Here is a 17145-nt window from a genome sequence, read left to right on the forward strand (position 1 = left end):
ATTCATTAGAAATCACTCTTTACTTAAAGAGAAAAAAATTATCACAGATGCCTGCAATACTAAACAGCATTTTCAGTTACACATTAGTATAAAGAACCACCAGAATTGCCTTGGCAATTACCCTTTATATGTAAAGAAAACTTCATTTCTAATGTTTGTGAGAAAAACTGGTTCTTGTCCAGAATCCCCCCCCCCCGCATATTAAAACAAAAATAAAAAACTGTATGATACATATACTCGTGGCAAAATGAAAATAATATCATATTCCAAAAATTACATAAATTGATCAAGTAGTTTTATCTCCATATATAATATCCCCTCTGGACCAAAGTATCGTAGATTTGCAATAACAGATGTCACATACAAATTCAATACATCTAGGCTATTAACCACTATCTTAAGTAGTTTTCAAACACCATTTTAGAAACATTCAGCCGTGATAATAAAATACTACATTGCATCCTACTAGTAACACCATCACAATTGCAACATCGTTAAGAGTTCCTATTTTTCTCTTTAAATATTTAGTCTTACCACTGCTACCAGTTGTCACCAGGACGAATTCTACACGTTCCACAGATTCTGTGATTACACCGACCGTAACTGGCTCATACATACACAGACCTAAGATAATATTTCCAATTTCCGATTCATAAATAATAAAGGCCCCCCCCTTACAAAAGTTTGTCTATTCTGATTGGCTGAGCTCTGAAAATTCTGATTCCGAAATTCAGCTTCTCACTTTATAAACGAACGCTTACTAACATTAAAATATGGTGTCACGAAGAGATATATTTCGCCTGGTGTCAAATTCAACTATAATATAAATCTGACCTGTCTGTTTAAATGTAAATGTATGTATGTATGTATGTATATCTCGCAAAAACTTTCGACAGATGTGACGTATTTTCAAGAGATTGGTATCATTTTGAAGCTTGACCCTTCGGACAACAAATATCGAAAAATTGGCCAAAAACATTAATTCCTTCACTCTCAACTGGGTATTTTTCTACAGGGAGGGTTCGCTTTTTTTTTTGTCAATATTTTCAAAATTCATCACCTCTTTTCGATTGTCTAGCCTTAATTTAAACCTACGTCACTTCCAGTTTGGTGATGGGCGCAACAGCTAACGTTTCACTTTTCTTTTTTCAGTTTCTTTTCCTCCTTTGTGGTATGGGTTCCAGCCTGCCTGCCTACTACAACTTTTTTCTTTTGGTGTTTGCAATTTTCCTTTTTTTTGCTCAACCAACACCCTTATTACATACCTCCACTTTCTTTTCTACCATCGCATCATGGGTTCAAGTTTTTATGTAATAACATTATGCTTTCTGATGGCCAGCCAAACACCGTACATGAGCATGTTGTTTGGCTTATGGCAAAACTATTTGTCAGCAACAATTTTACATGTGTTGTTCGTTTACAAATTACCCAAAAATCTATAAATATCAAATTAAGGTGAATGTAAAAGTCCGTGAGAAACAAACAATTTAACTTTTTTTAACCTTGAATATTACCTTTACTAATGAAATATAGAGAATACGGCTATATTGAAGATGTTAACTCAGGACTAAATTGAAGAGCTCCCAAATATTTGCGATTTTTTTTATTATTATGCTGGAAAAAAAAATTATATATATATATATATATATACACTACAGTTTATTGAACAAAATAAAACAAACTTATTTTTTTACAACAATTTTATTTCCGCAACATATTTCTTTTAATAAAATTCTGTAATTTTTTTTTTTTTTCCGAATAAAAAAAGATGTGATTATTTGGAACCTAAACTCTTCAATATACAAATATATATGGAATGCATCCATTTAAAACATCATCAATCTACACAAGCACACAAAAAATAACAATGTGTAAAATACATAAATAGTTATATAATTACAGACACTTTGTTTTTTCAATTTAGCTTTTTTGTTTGTGAAAATCTGGCTCTAGTTATCAATTTGGCCTTTTTTCTGAAAGATTTAGCTTTAAATATTTAGAAGAGCCTGGCAACCCAATTAGGGTCAGCTAATTGGACACGGTTACCCTTTTAGAACCTTTAAGACACGCATAACTTTTAGAATGCAAAATAATTATAAAAAGAAGAAATGGCAAACCTGAACAATGCTGCCCTTACCATTTACTGTTTTTGGGGGTTTTTTTTTCACTCATTCATAAATTTTTCAGGTAGATTATCAATGCTCAAAACATTAACGCTGAATTCAAAATACAAGTTGCCAGATATTTTCAATAAGCCATCTCAACAAAAATAAAACAAAGAATTTGATTAAAAAAAACTTTAGTATTTGCTAAGATTTTCAGATTATTTAAAATAAAGAGATTAAAAAATATTTACCAAATTTATATAAATCTAATATTCAAGTATAAAATAAAAATACTTACACGTCCGTACAAAGTGTGCAAAAGTGAATGACCCGTACGATCGGCCACACAACAACAACGATGAGCCTGACCACCTTTGCCATATTTCAAACTCTGACCGCCAAATGCCCGTTGATAAATACGGCCATTTTCTAATCGGCTGAATGGCATTCCATAATTCTCTAACTACAAAAGAACATTTATTAAAATCTTAAAGATCTGAATTTAAAAGAAAACAGACAATAAAAGAAACATCTTACGAATATACCCAATGAACCAAGAGGGATAAGCATAATTGCACAACAGGAGTTAGAAGGCATTGACGTGGATTTTAGTTATGTGTTTTATTATTAAAAGCTTAAAGAATATAATTCAGAAAGTAAAATGAAAGTGAATCTACATGAACTAATGGAAAAAAGTGAATGTAAAGTTAAATGTATTGTTACAAATCTATCAAGTGTGGAACGGAGAATTTCATAACTGGGCATGTCAATAAAAATAGAGGAAAAGAGCTTCTAGGGATTTTTAGGATCAAACTTGCATATTAAAGAGATATTAATATACGGCACAATCACATTGACACACCAGTTATTACCAGATCAGCAAAGTTAAGCAACAATGAACCTGCCCAATATCAGATAGGTGACCATTTGGAAAAGCTAGACGCTGTATGTAATGCGCAGAGTCAGAAATTTCCAGGTTGGTATTTGGGAGCACATGGGGAGATACACCCCCTGAATGAAGATGGAAAGCAACAGGGGAAACTACTGTCTCTTTATTTGTCTTCCTGAGAATACCATGGCTCTACAATTTGGAGGGTTGTGGTTGCCAATGCTGTTAAAACAGCGAGACCACTGCATGCATGCAATATATTTTTATTTAGATTTACCATCATAAACAAACATGAACAGTAATCCAGCAGTTTGTGTGTGATACTTTTTAAAAACTATATACAAAAGAGACCAATAAATCATATGACGAGAAAGATTTGTACTATTTATTTGAATGTAGGTATAATCACATTAATACACCAGTTCCCATTAGATCACCAATTTCAAGCAACATTGAGCCTGTTCAGTACTAAATGAGTGACCGTTTGAGAATTCCAAGTGCTTTATGTGCTCTCTGCTTATCTCTATATTGTTTCCTGTTATGCTGGACATTTTGTTGCCACTGGACTCGAGCCGTTCCGATTCAGGAGAGGGGCGTTTGCCAGTAACTTTTTCCCCTTCTTTCCCTTTTTTGAATTTCAGGTTCGTGCCTGCCTACCACAGCTACTTTTTTTTTTTTTTTTTGCGGTCGCACGGGCACTCACTATTTTGATTGAAAGAAAATTTGTTTTGATCGATTTTTTTTTTTTTTTTTTTTTTTTTTTTTTTTAGGGAGGGAGATCTGGAAAATATTTACTTCTCTTCGTATCCTTTCTGTCAAAATATCTGGTGGGGAGGCTGTTCTTTTATTAGGCGATTTCATTCTCTTGTGGGAGCATTGATGAAAATTGCAATATCCTTAGTATAGCAGCTGTGTCCAAACCAAACTTTGTGTCCACCCAGGCAATGCTGGGTATCCATGCCAGTAGTAAATAAATTCCCAACTAATTAAGCAAATGCCATGATCCAAAATTAAAATCTTCAGTCTTACTGTCCACTAACTGAACTATTTAAACTTTCTTATAGAGCTTAAAAAATTACCTTAAAATAATAGTTTTGATGTGATATCACACACTTATGATCTGCATCATAATTTAAAACAAAATTCAAACATAAGCGATAATAAAAATAATGAATAGGTAAACATTATCAAAAGCATTGGAAATTATTTTAATAGTTCAAAATATTTATTTTGCTTTAACAATGTATTGGTATAAAAAACAATTTAATATATACTAGAATATATAATTCTAGTGTATAAAAACAATAAATATTGCATAATTCTATTTAATTGTAACAAAAAATATTGTATTAAATAATTTAAAATTTGTGAAAAAAATTTTTTTTTTAATTATTCAGCAACTAATAAACTATCTTTTTGCATATTTAACCTAAAAAATAACCTTTATAAAAAAAAAAAAACTAGGTTTACACAACATTAGTACATAAAAAATAACAGAAATGAAAAAAAACAATCTCTTATAAAAACTTAACAGACAATATATAATCGCCATTTCATCAAGGTAAAATTAAAGATAAATTGTTTACAATTTAATCTCTTTCTTTTAAATACATTTCGCATGTATGAGACTAGAACATCAGCAATACACAATAAAAATTTAGGCCAAAGATAATTTCTGTCTGACATAACTTTTGAAATGTATTATTTTGTTAGTTTTTTAATGATATTATTACATATTTTTCCATTTACAAAGATCTTTGCTTGTATAAAGTTCAGATATTTTCAACAGAACATTGCTAAATGACAATGTACTTATATCTTTTGCCAGTAAATAAAGTATTACATGAAACCATTTGAAGGTACGAAGAGACTTTATTGCCGAGTATACAAACACAAACTGGTGGGGCCTCTCGATGCTATACTAGTGGGTAATTGTTACGGCTTTACCTTATGTGCTACAAAAAAAGAAAAAATTTCCTGTTTTTCTCTCTCTTACTGTCCCTCTCTGTCCTACTTTAACCAAGTCTGTCGACCTGTTCCACAAACCCCAAAAACTCAACATGAAATATCTCAAAAAACACAAATAAACCTAGAACCCCATCCTCCAATGTAGACCACTACTACCATGTTTCCTTCTCCACCATCAGGGGTCTATGTTCCAATCTTCCAGAGGTTGAAACCCAATTACAGGAGATGAAACTGGACTTACTCTTTCTAAGCAAAACTGGCATAGGGCCAACCACTTCCCTAGATGAGATCATAATAAAAGGATACTCTAACTTAACATCTAAATCTGACCCCTAAGATCGCCATGGACATGGAATATGCACCTACATTAAAGATGGCTTTCCGTGTGGTAGAGATATCTCCAGAGAAGACCCTAATTTACCTTCCGGGTTGCACTTGCTTACACCACCGCATTTATATTTGCCCTCTATTGCCCCAACAACAGCGGGGTTACTGTCTTTAAGAGTATATCTGAGAAAATTGACCTCATCATTCAGCTAACATTCACATTTGCAGTGACTTCAATGTCCATAATGTGGAATGGCTGACCCACTCAAATAAGACAGATGATGAGGGGAGGTTCTGTCATGATTTTGACATTGCCTATGACCTCACTCAGATTGTTCACGAACCCACCAATGTGCCTGATACTACCGGTCAGTATGCAAGCCTTCTAGACCTTTTTCTCACAACTTCCCCTGAGCTATGTTCATGTTCCGTTCTATCTCCCCTGGGATCCTCCTATCACACAGTTGTATCAGTTAAGATAAAAATGAAATACAATAAGTCTTCAGATGTACCTTTCCACTGTACTGTATATCTATGGCTGACTGGGATAGCTTCCGTACATTCATATCTGATCTACCTCTGCATTCCATGTTTAAAAAGGATGTGTCCTCTATAGTATCAGACCTGACCGAATGGTTAATTGTAGGCATAGACCGATTCATACCATCCAAAAAATTCCAACAAAAACCTAATAGCCAGCCATGGTTCTCCCCAGAATGTGCAGCTGCCATTGCACACAGAAATCACTCTTTCCATAGCTACCAACATAATAGATATACTGTGACCAAAGTTGCTTTCAAGACTGCCAGCAACCTCTGTTAAAGAGTAATAAAAAATGCAAGAGAGCTATATGCTCAGTCCGTCAAATCCAAAGTAGCTGAGCAGCGGCTTGGTTCCCACCAGTTTTGGCAAATAACAAACAGGATCCTGAACAGAAGCGTGCATTCTATCCCAACCATCATCAATGGACCTGAGGTCATCTCATCAGCATCAGACAAGGCCAAACTATTTGCCAAGAACTTTGCAGCTAACTCTACCATCTGCGACGAAGGTCATCAACTCCCCATATTTCCTCCTACAACAGACAACACACTATCCAACATACAAATATCTGTGCATGAGGTTGCCAAGTTAATCAAGAACCTTGATTCCAGTAAAACAACTGACCCAGACAGCATTCCAATTATAGTGTTGAAAAAGCTTCAACTAGAACTTGCCCCCATACTTACAAAACTGTTTAAGTTTTGCCTTCAGTAGAAGTGCTTTCCAACACCCTGGAAAAGCTCGTCAGTATGCACTCAGGTGATAAGTCATCTCCCTCTCAGTACAGACCAATAAGTCTCTTGTGTGTCATGAGTAAGTTACTGGAATCCATATTAAATAAAGAAGTAGTCAACCACCTCAGCAGAAATAACCTCCTTAGTGACATGCAATATAGTTTCTGTTCTTCTAGATCTACAGCTGATGTGCTAACAGTTATATCTCATAGAATTAGTGAATCTCTCGACAAAAGCTTCCTTTCTAGGGCAATTGCTCGTCATATCAAAGGCCTTCAATAAGGTATGGCATAAGGGCCTACTTCACAAGATTTCCAGCTACGGTATAACTGGAAATGTTTTATCAATAATTAAATCATTTCTCTCTGATAGGCTCATAAGAGTAGTGGTTGATGGGCAGAAATCAGAGGCCCAAAGTATTAATGCTGGATTCCCTCAGGGGTTCATCCTGGGTCCAACTCTCTCCCTGATCTACATCAATGATCTCCCAAAACACATACTTAAATCATTCGAAATGGAACACGTATATCAAGTCTGTTGCCTGGGCCACTGGGAAAATGGTGGGATCCTTCTACCGCTCCAGAAGATATCTCACTACTGATGCAATTCTCTATCTGTATAAAAGTTAAGTACGTCCAAAGATGGAGTACTGCTGCCACATCTGGGCTGGAGCTTCTAAAAACAGCCTATCCTGCCTTGAAAAAGTACAAAATAGACTTCGTGGCTTAGTGAGGGATGCCCTTTTCTCTTCCCTGCAACCTCTCTCCAACAGAAGAGACGTTGCGAGCTTGTCTTTGTTTTATCGTTATTTCCATGGCAAGGGCTCGTCTGAGCTCCAATCTCTGGTTCCCCCTCGCCAATCTTTCATGATAAACACTCATCTAGCTAAAACCACTGTCAGTAATTTCCCCCACTCTTTATCTGTGCCTAAATCAAAACGTAGATTCTATGAACAAAGCTTCTTTCTGAGAAGTGTACGCCTATGGAATTCTCTTCCGTTTGCCTGTTTCCCACCTGACTACAACTTGGACGTCTTCAAGTCCAACATAAACAAATTCCTGATTAATCGCCCCCTTAAGTAAGACCCTTTATCAAATCTCCAATACCAACTATTACTACAATATTATCCCATTGATTACTGTACACACAATAACCCTTATCCCCGAGTGGCTTCCGGGCCTTAATAAGTGGTGATCCCCCATGTAAAAATACAAAAAAAAAACAAAAAAAACTAATCAAATGTACAAAAAAAAAACAAATAAAAACGAGCAGATGAAAAGGGCAAATAACTATTATGCTCAGAGTTATTCCCCCTTATATAATAACCACTAAATGGATATTTCTGTAAATAAAAGAACTTAACATCTGATCAGCAAAACTTGTCTCAGCATTGGAAAAATATTCATAGATAGAACACTGAGTAATAGTAAAATCAAAACATTTAACTATCAGTCTTTGTCCAAAATTTTCTCTATAATAACAAGAATAAAGAAAAAACCTGTATGATGTACGTACCATGACAAAATGAAATATATTCCAAAAGTTATGTAAATTAATCAAATATTTTTTTTTTAAATAAAAAAAATAAAATTTTATGAGCATCCAAGGAGTGACTGTCTCCCCACCATTTTGAAAAAAATAAATATCTCAATAAAACGAGATAATAATTCAAACTTACAAGATTTATGGTGTAATACCTACAATTTAACATTAATCGCTTAGAAATGATTTTCTTTATAAAAATAAAACTAATATATCAATTTACATGACTTTTGGAATATATTTTCGTTTCATCACAGTTACATTATTTTTGTTTTTTTAATATAGAGGGAATTCTGGACAAGAACTATCATCAAATAAGGAAAAGGATTAATTAATGAAAATTCATTTTGTACAATAATATGCAAATTAATTAACCTTCAGACATCAATCACATTGACATAACTATAATTACTGTTCTACTACCATAAACAAGAATTTGCTCATTTAATCTCACTGTTAGTGCAACTGGTAAAACATTATAAATATGAAGATGATAGGATACTTTGAACTGTTCATTAATGTTTTATACAAAACGGTTAATGAGTTGTTTTTTTTCATTTTCCCCTTCAAATTACCTCAATAACAGCTTTGGGGGCTTCTTCACACATATAACTGATAGCATCCTGATCTCCAAGCCAATCAGATCCTTTCACTGTGTCATAGAAATGGTAGCGCCAATCATCTTCTTCCATATTTCCAAGAGCTGCATTAATTCCTCCCTATCAGAAAAATGAAAATGAAGTAGAAATATATAACTGACAAGCATTCGTCGTTTCATTATAGCAGTTGTAGAGTTTATTTGATCTTCGTGTGTTAGTTGCAAATGGTTATTGGAGCTCTTATTGAGTGACATCATACCAAAGTTAATATATCAATATTCTTTTTTTGTCATTGTGTGCATAGAGTATGTCCATGTAATTCTTGCAGAGGAAGCCAGTTCAACCAACCTAGGGTGAATGCCCTTGGCATAAACACACACGTGTGTGTGCATGTGTGTGTATATGAATGCCCTTCACATAGATACACACCGACCTGTGTGTATGTGTGTGTATGCATATGCTAAAATAAAGAATTTCTTTACATTTGAGTAAAAAATAGTCTTATAAAAAACAGAAAAAAATGTGTAAAATTATAGACATTATCATAATTTAATTATTCAACTTGTCAAAAACATTTTAGCCAAGAAACACGTTTAAAATTACAGCAAGGTATATGTAGTTTTATTATATATATATATATATATATATATTGAAAAGCATTGTACACTGGAAAATAATGCTAAAAGATTTTTTTTCAATAAATGAAAACAATGTAAATCAAATTTTGCCTAGCTCTGTCTTCCTCAGTGATTGTTTTTGTTTTTTTTTTCATTGGCAAGTTATAACAATGAATGCCGCTGATAGCTGATCTCTCCAGGTCAGAAATAGAGACAGTTTTCTTTTTTGTTTTTGTCTAAACTCTTGATGTTTCTAATATTACATATTTTTAAGAGGCTTGATGGAAGAATATTTTTAAAATCAAACATTTCTGTAATTTGTAATGAACTTCCTGTCATGGGCACCACCAAATGACCCAACGATCATCAATGTCTAGACTCGCAGGTCTGAGGTACTTTAGAATTTCAGCATGGCAACAAAACACCATCTAATCAAATTAATCCTTTTGTTTTGAGTGTGCATGCATGGGCAGATGACACGTACAAAAGACTGAAGAAATTAAAAATCAGTCTTGAATTAACCCTGGACAGGAGAGAATTGCAGAGATTGCAGCCAACCGTCAATAAAGGCGTTAAGAAATAAAAATGAAAATTTTTATCTCTTAAAACACTCTCACTGGTGAAGGGAGAAAAGCAATCAACTTTTCTTATTGTCTCAACGAGATGTGAAATGATTTTGTCATAAGAAATTAAAACACTTACTCAAAATTGGAAATTGTTGTATCTCGGAAAGATATGAACAGAACATATGTGTTCACTTGCATGCCTCCCCACGAGAGCAGAATGTGTTCACTTGCATGCCTCCCCACGAGAGCAGAATGTGTTCACTTGCATGCCTCCCCACGAGAGCAGAATGTGTTCACTTGCATGCCTCCCCACGAGAGCAGAATGTGTTCACTTGCATGCCTCCCCACGAGAGCAGAATGTGTTCACTTGCATGCCTCCCCACGAGAGCAGAATGTGTTCACTTGCATGCCTCCCCACGAGAGCAGAATGTGTTCACTTGCATGCCTCCCCACGAGAGCAGAATGTGTTCACTTGCATGCCTCCCCACGAGAGCAGAATGTGTTCACTTGCATGCCTCCCCACGAGAGCAGAATGTGTTCACTTGCATGCCTCCCCACGAGAGCAGAATGTGTTCACTTGCATGCCTCCCCACGAGAGCAGAATGTGTTCACTTGCATGCCTCCCCACGAGAGCAGAATGTGTTCACTTGCATGCCTCCCCACGAGAGCAGAATGTGTTCACTTGCATGCCTCCCCACGAGAGCAGAATGTGTTCACTTGCATGCCTCCCCACGAGAGCAGAATGTGTTCACTTGCATGCCTCCCCACGAGAGCAGAATGTGTTCACTTGCATGCCTCCCCACGAGAGCAGAATGTGTTCACTTGCATGCCTCCCCACGAGAGCAGAATGTGTTCACTTGCATGCCTCCCCACGAGAGCAGAATGTGTTCACTTGCATGCCTCCCCATGAGAGCAGAATGTGTTCATTTGCATGCCTCCCCACGAGAGCAGAATGTGTTCATTTGCATGTCTCCCCACGAGAGCAGAATGTGTTCATTTGCATGTCTCCCCACGAGAGCAGAATTTTGTATGAGATTATCCATTGAGGACAGTGGATTAGACTTATTCGAGCATCACGAATTCAACATATCCAAGGAAGGCATAAGAAAAAAAAAGAAAAAAAAAAAAAAAAAAAAAAGAGAAAGAATATATAAAATATAATTTGGACTCCAGATTAGTGTTCTCCTTTCATTTGCCTCTGCCACTGATAAGCATGCTTCTTACTAATATTCTAAGATTTTGTCTATTCAGAAAATCTAAGAATCATCACACTATACACAGCTCGGTATCACATGGAGATTTTCCCCATTTGATGGACTAGTGCTGGATGGTGGATTTTCACTGGTAGACTCCACTACCCATGTTTATGCAGATTGTTAAGAGAAGATGTAATATTTTCTTTCTTAAATTAAAGACATTTTGTTATTCAGACTTCCGCAAAACATTTGGAATGTAAAAGGATAGGAAAAATTCACTACTACCATCAATTAGACATTTCCTAAACATCCATCTCAACCCAAAACGTTACAATAGATCTAAATTATTGCAGTTACTAAAAAGAAAAAAAACAACCATACCAATTTTCCATAATTGCACCTCTGGAAAAATGTATCATATGGTCAATTTTATTACAATAAAACAAAACTAAGAATTGTTATTTCGAACATGATATTTTACCTGAGCAGCCACAGTGTGTGATCGTGTTGGGAACAATTTGGTGACACAAGCAGTTTTGAAGCCTTCATTGGCCAAACCAAATGCAGCTCGTAGACCAGAGCCACCAGCACCAACCACAACAGCATCATAAGTATGATCAACGACTGGATAGTCACGCGAAATCTAGAAAAAAAAATGTGAACGATTTTTCAGTTTACAAAATTTCAAGGAAGATGTATTCAAGCATATAATTTAAAGAGTCAAAATTACAAAACCTCTTTGACTACAAATTTTATAATTACAGAAAAAAAAAAGTTATCTTGCTTAAAAATAATACTTCAATCAACTGCTGATTTATACTACCATTTGTTTGAATACATTTCTAATTAAATGCTTTATCTTACAAACAAAATATGGAAACAAACATTTTGCCATTACAAATTTCCCATGCATATTTAAGTAGAGAATTTGCAATATTTATATAAAAACATATAATGTAAAAATTGTGAAACTTATCAGGTTTCAAATTGTTTTCATGTAAAATTTAAGATAAAACTGACAGTTTTATTATGTTATGCATTACTTTGTTTTAATTACTTTGTTTTAATAAAAAGTTTTTCTTTTAAAGATTTTGATACCCAATTTTTGTTAAGAGCTAAAAAATAAAATCATTGAACGTTAACTCAAATATGATGATGGTGGTGGTCCTCCCTTGATTAAATTTTTCTGAAGTTCAATTAAATGAGTTACAATATCATTTTAGTTATTGTTTTAAATTATCTAAAATACTTTTAAAATAAAGTGAATTTAAAAAGTGACATCTGAACACAAATTGCCAAAGGCAGATAATATCTTGTCTAACAATTTTATCATGAAATATACTTGTGCAGATCAAGTGTTATTGCATTGTCCCAATAATAGCAGATATTAAAGAGGAAATGCATGAATGGAACGTCATGTGCACATGCATACAAATGTACAATTGTTATACATATAACAAGTGTGTTTACCTGTGCAGATGCTGAGTGTTTAGCATCAGTGTTACGTCCATGGACCCTGAAATGAAAGTTCTGGTTCTGCTGACTTCCAAGACATGAACTTTTAGCCTGAAAATAAATTAAAAAAACATCAATAAATGATTATGTACCCAAACAAATAACAATGAACCAATCAATTGAAAAGTTCTAATCACAATTATAAATAAAACATTTTCCTGTCTTTTTGGTCACTTAGAGGCTCCAAAAGTACCTAGCAAAATTCCAGAAAATTTGACATGAAGCATCCTTTTAGATGTTGATTGTGTCATCAAAGGGTAAATATATTACAAGGTGTTTTAAATAAGTTCCAAGACTTTCTTCATCTGGGCACTTTTATTGATAGTACACACATGAAACTAGTCCCCTTCGAAGTAATCTGCAGTTGCAATGCCTGGAAGGCCCCATGAAAGTCTTCTTGTGTGAGTGTCAATGACCCTCATCACAGTCTCTTTCATCTCAATTGTTTTATAATGACAGCCTCTAAGGTTTTCCTTAAGCTTAGGGAATAACCAAAAGTCACAGGGAGCAAGGTCTGAACTATAGGGAGTGAGGAACTGTCTCGATGCCCATCTTAATAAAATAGTCTGTGACAAGGATGGAGCTTGGTACAAACTTCCTGCAAATCTTCTGCATCTTCAGTTCCTTACGAATAATTGTGTGTACAGTTCTCACACTGACATCAAACTCTGCACTTATTGTCTCTATAGACACACAACACTCCTTATGCATGAAATTTTTATTTGGTCAATCAACTCTGGTGTTCTGACTTCCTTATTCCTCCCACACCTCACATCACCCCTCACAGATTTCCTTGAATCTCTTATGCCACTCAAAAACTTAGGCTCAATTCATACAAGATGGTTCAAAAGCAGTCTGAAGCACTTCAAATGTTTTTGTGGTATTTTTTCCAGGTTTAAAAGAAAATTTTATTGCATATCATTCTTCCAAAATAACCTGACATCCAGATTGCAGTTTTGAAATTCATCAGCTGTGACAATCAAACTTTAGTAGAGTGTATTCCAATTCTTGCTGCAGCTGTTCATTTGAATCTGAAATCATAATTGGTTAGTCATCTTATAAGATGTATAGCAATAACACACTTCATTTTCAAGAGTCTACAACAATTTTAAAATGCCTGTACAAAAAAATAGTCTAGAAACTTATTGAAGGCACCTCGTAATATTACTGCTACTAACATTAAAAACATATTTAAAGCATCTTGATCAGAGGTGTCATAGGAATGTTAAATATATATTAATATACTAAACTTTTAGATTAGGAAACGTGAAATAGTTATATTTGGCAGCATTTTACCCTACCACCAACTAAAATAACATTTTTCGAATGTATAAAGTAATCTTGTTGGATCTTCCATGTTGAACGTAAATAGCGACAAATCAATGTTTGATTCTTTTAGCATCACAAGGGAGACATTTTTGAATAATGATCTAAAAAGCTCAAAAGGTAAAGGAGATACTTTCTCTTTTCAACACAAGGTAAAAATACATTTTTTTTACATTTTAACCTCCTCCCCATCTCTTTGTGATTTAAACATTTTTTTTTATTTTAAGCTACAATGACATTAACCTCAAACTACTCAGATACATATTTTTTTTAAGGTATTTATTTCTCTCCCTCAATGAGAAATGTGACACAAGGATCAGAAAGTGGAATTGAAAAGTCAGCTCTTCCAAGGAGGGAGCACTCGGACCCTGCAAAAGATACTCCATCGGCATCCTCCGGTAGAGACACCTCAGGCAATTAGCAATAAACTCGCTCTCAAAGAGAAAAAGCAAAGCCTACGAGAGTGGACATCCTAAAACTGCACAAGACAAGCTACATATTCAATCAAACGAGACAAGGTTATTACAGAAATGGTGTAGATTATTGATTTTGGGGTTTCTGAAAATTGCAAAAGTATAAGCTTTTACAACTATGTTGCCATGAAGAAATACAAAATTTTATTAACCCAAGTCCAATAGTCAAACTAAGTCTCTTAATGAGCATTTTTTTTTTTATTGATAAACGTAACAGTAAATTTCTGCCATGTGTAGATATTAAATTACAGTAGCATTCATTTTTTTTTTTTTTAACTTCAATTCACGCCACAAAATGCACGCTACTACAGAGATATAAGGTGCTACGGTGAGCGAGAACTCCTACAAATTTGTCCCCCAAGCGAGTTAAGATATCCCTATAAATCCAAACCAAAGCTAAAGATTTTTTTTTGTAGTAAGGTGATTACAATATTTTTTATATAAGGAACATGCTAAACAAGTATATATGCCAAATTGTATGTAAGCACAAATTTCAAATGTCAGAATCTCTAACGGGTGTTGAATTATCTATAAAATTAGGTATTATATATATATATATATATCTTTAGCATATAAAAGGAACTTTATGTGCATGAATTTGTTCCCTATGGACTTGGAAGCAGCTGGAACGATTTGTTTTAAACTTCACACAAAGGTACTTGATGTGTCTGATGTTACATAGGTTTTGTATCAGGATATTTCTGATAAGTATCGAAAATTGATAATTTTTGTTTATCATTTTTAAAGTGATTATCGAGACTTCAAAGACATCGCAGTCATCTTTTCTTGTTCTCCGGTAGCGTTTGAACTGAATAAATATTTTACATTAAATAAAAACTTATCCAGTTAGGTAGAAAAATAACTTATCTTGCCTTTGATAACATTTATTTATTATATATTTGTTTTTTGTTTGTTTTTAATTTTCGAATCTATGTGCATAGTAAAACAAACCCATTTTTTTTTTAATCTAATAATTTGTAATCGATGAGATTAACGTGAAAAGAAAAAGTGCAAATTGTGGAATTTAGAAATGGTGGTCAATTTTAAACGTCCACCAATAAGTCTTATGTTAAATGCAATTGAGTAGTAAAATTGTTAAAAATCGTAAAATTGGATTTTCTTAGTTTTCAATAAAACTACTTGATTGATTTTCGTGAGTTTTGGAATATGACGACATCTGCAACAAGTACGTACATCCGACTTTTCTGCATTTTCTTTACTTTTAGTTATCGCTAAAAGTGCTGATTTGAATAAGCACCCCTTTTTTTCTTTTTTTTTAAGTCCTAACAGATTTTATATCATTGTTCGTAATTTTTACTAATTTCGACATGACACGTAATTACATAAGTCTTTTTTTTTTTTTTTTTTTACATAAAATGTATTTTTGATAGGCAAATGCAATAGCAGCGATTTTTTTTTTTTTTTTTTTTTTTTTAACACGTCCCTGTGTTTTTAAGAACAAAAAAAAAACGGTGCTTGCACACTTTTGCAACCACGCTAATTTTAAGTAGTTTTTTTTTTTTTTTTTTCCTCAGGTTAAATTCAAGCTTCGCAATATCTTTTTATTTATGAAATTGTTACGTGAAAGCACAGAATAGCTACAAAACACTCTCCCCTCCCCATTTTAAGTATGGCTTTCAAAATAATAATGTTATTATTTCAGCACGGTGGCAAAAGTGCACAAGTATCACAAAAACAATAACATAGAACTGACAATTTTTTAAACAGTTCAAATGAATAGTTTTTGTTTTATAATTTTAACCTTGAATTTCTACCAAATGTTAAAGAAAGAAATGAAAAATGATTATTTTTAATCGATATTTTTTATTAGTAAACAGTAAGAAATTAAATAAGATTTAAAATATAAACTTTTCTTGAAGGTCAATTCAGAAAATTGAAAGCGACTTTGCTGCCCCCCCCACCTCAGCTTTTTTTGTTTACAAAGCCAAAAAAATATCCAGTTATACAAAATAGAATGTACATCCAAATCTGAAAAATACCAAGATATCTTTTTATTTATATTTTTTAACAATTTTAAAAGACTTTAGCTTTAAATAAATATATGCGTTATGAAATTAACATGTGCTCAGAAAAAAAACTACAAGGAAATACCCGACAGGTCACAACACAACTGAACACGCGTTATATAACTACATAGCAGTTCGGTTCAAATATAAAGAAAATGAGGAAAACAAGGATAAGGTCCTATTTCTGAAAAATGATCAACTGTATGCAATCTAATCCTCAAAAAATAGAATCTAACTCTTCTTACCAAGTTGTTCAGAAAGAGTTTTTTAGTCAGTCCGGACGAGAATCTAAGAATGGACGCCATCTTGAAGCTCTTTACTTTTAGAGATTGAAACGCATGCGCACTCTTCTCTTTATATACTCAGACGATCCGCCGTTATATAATACAGATGCACATAAGCGTAATAATAATACGACTTTCACTTTAACATTTGATTATATAATAGTTATGTAAACAACGTTTTAATCCGTCTGCTGACGTAAACTAAAAGAAATGATAGCGCTTCGGAATAAGGACCGCATCTTTTGTAAATCTATTTTTTTTTTTGTTAATTTGCAAATTATTATATTATTCATTATTTATTTTAAAGAAGAGAGTTAGAGAGAGAGAGAGAGAGAGGAGAGAGAGAGAGAGTTCATTTCTCTGTTATATCCTTATTGTCAACTGAAATTCATCCTTTAGGGCGTAGAAAGTCCGATCCGCTGCTTTTACATAGA

General features: G+C 33.8%; 1 protein-coding gene across 1 annotated transcript in view; it reads right to left on the minus strand.

The window, feature by feature from the left end:
• The window catches only part of LOC145279671 (succinate dehydrogenase [ubiquinone] flavoprotein subunit, mitochondrial-like), a 42260-nt gene extending 25439 nt beyond the window's left edge, over positions 1-16821 (minus strand). Inside the window, exons 1-5 of the mRNA XM_080130935.1 lie at positions 16673-16821; positions 12557-12652; positions 11568-11729; positions 8684-8827; positions 2404-2568 (exon numbers count right to left, since the gene is read on the minus strand). Of these exons, the coding sequence (XP_079987061.1) occupies positions 2404-2568; positions 8684-8827; positions 11568-11729; positions 12557-12652; positions 16673-16732 (627 nt within the window). The 5' untranslated portion in view covers positions 16733-16821. The remainder of the gene's footprint in view (positions 1-2403; positions 2569-8683; positions 8828-11567; positions 11730-12556; positions 12653-16672) is intronic.
• Between the last annotated feature and the right edge of the window lie 324 nt (positions 16822-17145).

This window comes from Euprymna scolopes, chromosome 7 (assembly GCF_053919585.1).
Source record: "Euprymna scolopes isolate OS-2025 chromosome 7, ASM5391958v1, whole genome shotgun sequence".
Taxonomy (NCBI): Eukaryota; Metazoa; Mollusca; class Cephalopoda; order Sepiida; family Sepiolidae; genus Euprymna; species Euprymna scolopes.